General features: G+C 40.8%; 1 protein-coding gene across 1 annotated transcript; it reads left to right on the forward strand.

Moving 5' to 3' along the window:
* Positions 1–619: 619 nt before the first annotated feature.
* LOC146390267 (E3 ubiquitin-protein ligase TRIM38-like) lies at positions 620–1,982 on the forward strand. Its single transcript, XM_084921104.1, has one exon. It carries the CDS (start codon positions 620–622, stop codon positions 1,784–1,786), a length of 1,167 nt encoding a protein of 388 aa, XP_084777230.1. The 3' UTR covers positions 1,787–1,982.
* The last annotated feature ends 549 nt before the right edge of the window (positions 1,983–2,531 follow it).

Consider the following 2,531-nt stretch of genomic DNA (forward strand, 5'->3'; position numbering starts at 1 on the left):
AGCATTACCGTAGGGTCGGACAATGGGCCCAAGGATTTCATCCCAATACTTAATGCCAGTGAGGGTGCCATTGCCTAGCTTGTAGAAGTCTGTGCATCGCTCCATTGATATATCTTCCCAGACTATCACTGACCCTCCACCAAACAGATCATACTGAATGATGTAACAGGCAGGACAACATTTTCTACACCGTCTCCAGACCCTTTCACATCTGCGACATGTGCTCTGGGTGAACCTTATTTGCTGTTGTGTGGGGGAGGAAGATCTGCTGCCAATGTCGTGTCTATTGTTTTAGATGGTTAGAGATAATAAAAGTGTTCAAAAAATGTTGAATGAAACTTTGTTTTAGGAGGACAGAAGAGCTCATTCTGAAAACTGGTTAGGTATTTTGAAACAAAGATATCACAAGAAGAATTTACCACCTAAATACTGAGTTAAATATGACACTTTTTAATGTGCTCTGTTTTTTGAAAAAGGTTAAACATTCTTGTATGCTTCAAACCACTCCTTTTCTGTGAATGAGATAAAATCTGGCATTTGTCCTTTGCATGAAACACAGCCGCTTTACTCTATCTGCATATTTCAAAAACTCACACAGTCACTGACACCAAGAGAAGAAATGGCACAGAAAGGACTTCAGCTGGACCGAGAAACCTTCTCTTGTTCAATCTGTTTGGATCTACTCAAAATTCCAGTGGCTATTCCCTGTGGACACAGCTACTGCATGAACTGTATTCAAACCTACTTTGATGGAGAGGACAGGAAGGGAATCCACAGCTGCCCTCAGTGCAGGAAGACTTTCACACCGAGGCCTGTCCTGGAGAAAAACATCATGTTAGCAGCTTTAGTGGAGCAGCTGAAGAAGACTGGACTCCAAGCTGCTCCAGCTGATCACTGCTATGCTGGACCTGAAGATGTGGCCTGTGATGTCTGCACTGGGAGGAAACTGAAAGCCACCAAGTCCTGTTTATCTTGTCCAGCCTCTTACTGTGAGAAACACATACAGCTTCATTTTGAGTCTCCTGCCTTTGAAAAACACAAGCTGGTTGCCCCCTCCAAGAAGCTCCAGGAGAACATCTGCTCTCGTCATGATGAGGTGATGAAGATTTTCTGTCGTACTGATCAGCAGAGTATCTGTTATCTCTGCACAGTGGATGGACATAAAGACCATGAAACAGTCCCAGCTGCAGCAGTAAGAGACCCTGCAGTAAATGTTTTACTGTCACAACCAGAGATCAGAGAAGGATTTTTAAAATATTCATGTGAAATCACACTGGATCCAAACACAGCATATAGACAACTGTTGTTGTCAGAGGGGAACAGAAAAGCGGCAATAATGAGGAAAGAAGAGTCTTATACCGATAATCCACATAGATTTACTTATTTTTATCAGGTTCTGAGTAGAGAGAGTCTGAGTGGACGATGTTACTGGGAGGTGGAGTGGAGCGGAGAAGGAATTTGTGTTGCAGTTTCATACAAGAATATCAGCAGAGATGGGAAATTAAATGAATGTAGACTTGGATTCAATGCCAAATCTTGGGCATTGCGTTGCTACAAAACCTGTTATAAATTTTTCTACAACAGCTTCCAAACTGACCTTTCAGGTCCTCTGTCCTCCAGAGTAGGAGTGTACCTGGATCACAGAGCAGGTATTCTGTCTTTCTACAGCGTCTCTGAAACCATGACTCTCCTCCACAGAGTCCAGACCACATTCACTCAGCCGCTCTGTGCTGGACTTTCTCTTTTATATCATGGAGTCACTGCAGAGTTCACTACACTAAAATAGACAGAAGTCATGGATGGATGTTAGTTGAAATCTATTTTAGATTCCAGTTTCTTTGGTCTCCATCTTTGTTGCTGAGAGCTCATTGTTGTGCCGTTTCTTCTCTTGGCACCCTCCTCTAACCCGCTGCACATTCTTTCCAACCCGATCCCTCTGCCTAACCAATTGGTCCAAGTCCTATTCACTCCTTCCTTCTCTATTGACGAACTTTCATTTATCATTTATTAATTTTATTATAATGACTGTCTGGACTTGAAACAAGCTATATTAATAGCAAACTGTATTTAGCAAGCTGACATGTACTGTATGAGGAATATTGTGGTTTTTGTTTTAATCTAATAACTTGTTCACCTCAGATTTGCTAAAGCTTTGTTTATTTTGTTCTAGAATATTTTTGTTTTTGTAATTATTACTCATTAATTAATTAATTTATGCATAGTAGGTAGTCACTTGTTCTTTATTTCTGTTATCATTTACACAAACTATGTTTTGGAAGAACAGGTCAGCAATTTTTTAAAAAACTATGATGTTACATATAAACAAAACGATTCCAACAAAAAATTAACCACATAAAAACTGACCAACATTTGAAAATTTATTTGTTTAAAAAGGTAAAACAGATTGTCTTTTTCAAATCCCTCATCTTCCTGTAATGACTCTGTGGCAGGGTGTGGTTTGTGGCTCAGCTGCAACAGAGGGGTGGAGCAGTGGGTTCAGGGTACCTAGGCTGTGTCCCAATCCAGCGACC

This window comes from Perissodus microlepis, chromosome 3 (assembly GCF_051167445.1).
Source record: "Perissodus microlepis isolate ML-2025 ecotype Zambia chromosome 3, ASM5116744v1, whole genome shotgun sequence".
NCBI classification, from domain to species: Eukaryota; Metazoa; Chordata; class Actinopteri; order Cichliformes; family Cichlidae; genus Perissodus; species Perissodus microlepis.